The 1,794-nt window shown below is 53.1% G+C and overlaps 1 protein-coding gene across 1 annotated transcript in view; it reads left to right on the top strand.

The window, feature by feature from the left end:
• The first annotated feature begins 978 nt into the window (after positions 1–978).
• Positions 979–1,794, top strand: part of SLC11A1 (solute carrier family 11 (proton-coupled divalent metal ion transporter), member 1) — a 10,875-nt gene continuing 10,059 nt past the window's right edge. Inside the window, exons 1-2 of the mRNA XM_012728980.1 lie at positions 979–1,027; positions 1,439–1,572. Coding sequence (XP_012584434.1) covers positions 1,021–1,027; positions 1,439–1,572 — 141 coding nt within the window. The 5' untranslated portion in view covers positions 979–1,020. The remainder of the gene's footprint in view (positions 1,028–1,438; positions 1,573–1,794) is intronic.

Raw genomic sequence — 1,794 nt, 5'->3', positions numbered from 1 at the left:
TGCATTTCCTCTTTGTAGAAGTGTCTTTTTAGCTCTTCTGCCCATTTTTTGATGGGGTTGTTAACTTTATTTTTGTTGAGTTTCATCAGTTCTCCGTATGTTTTTGTGATCAGTCCTTTATCACTACTTTTGTGTGAGAAAATTAATGGGCTGTCTGTTTTTTGTAATGTCTCTTTTGCTGTACAGAAGCTCTTTAACTCTTTTTTCTTTTTTTTAAAGATTTATTTATTTATGCATACAGAACTGGGGTACAAGCCAAAGATACAGGAGCAGTGAGAGGATTCACCAGAGACAGAGTGGGGAGCAGAATAGGCAGACGGACGAGGTTCACTGCTGAGGGGGGCAGTGGGCGGGTCAGGGGAGATCAGCCACGCCATGTGGGTCACCTCCGGGTCTGGGGATCAAAATCACACTGAAGAAACTGCGGCCGGCTTGCAGTGCTGTGTCCTTACCTGTTGTACCACCAGGGAGGGCCCCGGGTGCCACTTTCTTTAAGGATGTCCTTGGCCTGAATCTTCAGTGCATGTCTCCATGGCAGAACCCAGCAGGCCTTTTCCCAAGCTACTCCATGGGAAACCAGTCTTCATGACTCCTTCCCTCCCACTCCACCAACCAGTGGCCACAGGACTCCACATTGAAGAAGGGCCAGACCCTATGTGGATGGAGACTGGGAGGGAGGCACAGTAATGAGATCTGGACATGAACACCCCAGAGGCAGGAAGTGTTTGAAATCAGAGCTAATTTGGGAGACTTGGAACATGGCCTGGAAAGGGGCCAAAGGTATTGTGGGGCATAGGTCAGGCCAAGAGAGGAACAAAAGTTTCTACTATGGCACCAGACCCTTCCGCTCGGACTGGCCACTTCTGCATTTGGGAAGTATTTCAAAACACCCATGTGTATGAAAACAGGCAAGCTCAGTTGAGGCTGGTGAGATGGTGTGAGGCAGCACTCACACATCAGCACCCACACATGGACCCAGGACATCGTACCCACAGAGAGAGGGCCTGAGCCAGCGCCCTCATGGCGGGTAAGTAGCCACTTTCAGGAACAGAGCCTGAGTGGGCGGGGGAGGGAGGACAGTCGGGGGACAAAGGGAATCCCTGGACTGCAAGGCTGGCCACTCACCAGGCACAGCATCCCCTTGTCTGATCTCGGGGCCTGAATCCCTGGAGTTTCCTCTGCTGCTAGAGGAAGCAGATTGAGGCAAGGGCGGGGAAGTGGTAGAACCAGTTGGCCCTCCTTACGGCCAGAGTCTCTCTCCTCACTCTCTGGGGCAAGAGAGATTTGGGTGGAAGGGGATCATTCTGAGGGTCCCACTTCTCCCCTGCTGGGAGGGCAGCCTTTGTTCCTCCACTTTGTCAGGAGAAGGCGAGGGAGGAAGGCTTTACCCTGAGCCAACAGAAAGAGGCTAATCACTCACCATCTCACCTCTCTTCAGGTGACAGGGAGCCCCAGAGGCTGAGCAGGCCCAATTATGGCTCCATCTCCAGCCCACCCAGCTCAGAGTCCCAGCAAGTGCCTCCCGAAGACACCTACCTGAGTGAAAAGATCCCTGTCCCGGACACAGGACCGGTGGGAAGGCTGGAACTTTCTGGGGTCTTTTGGGATTGGTGGGGGCTTGTGGGATCTGATGAGCTGAGGAGGGAGGCCCGAAAATCATGGCAAATCCCCTCCAGCTCTAGCAGCAGCGGTGACCACCCCTGCCCACTGTTCCCAGTGCTTAGCTGGGCTGCTCAAGGGTTGTCTAAAATCATCAAGTGCCTTCTGAAGGAATCTCAGCTTGACTAGGAAGGG

This window comes from Condylura cristata, unplaced genomic scaffold (assembly GCF_000260355.1).
Source record: "Condylura cristata isolate star-nosed mole 26May11 unplaced genomic scaffold, ConCri1.0 scaffold00002, whole genome shotgun sequence".
NCBI classification, from domain to species: Eukaryota; Metazoa; Chordata; class Mammalia; order Eulipotyphla; family Talpidae; genus Condylura; species Condylura cristata.
This window is presented reverse-complemented; position numbering and strand designations above follow the sequence as displayed.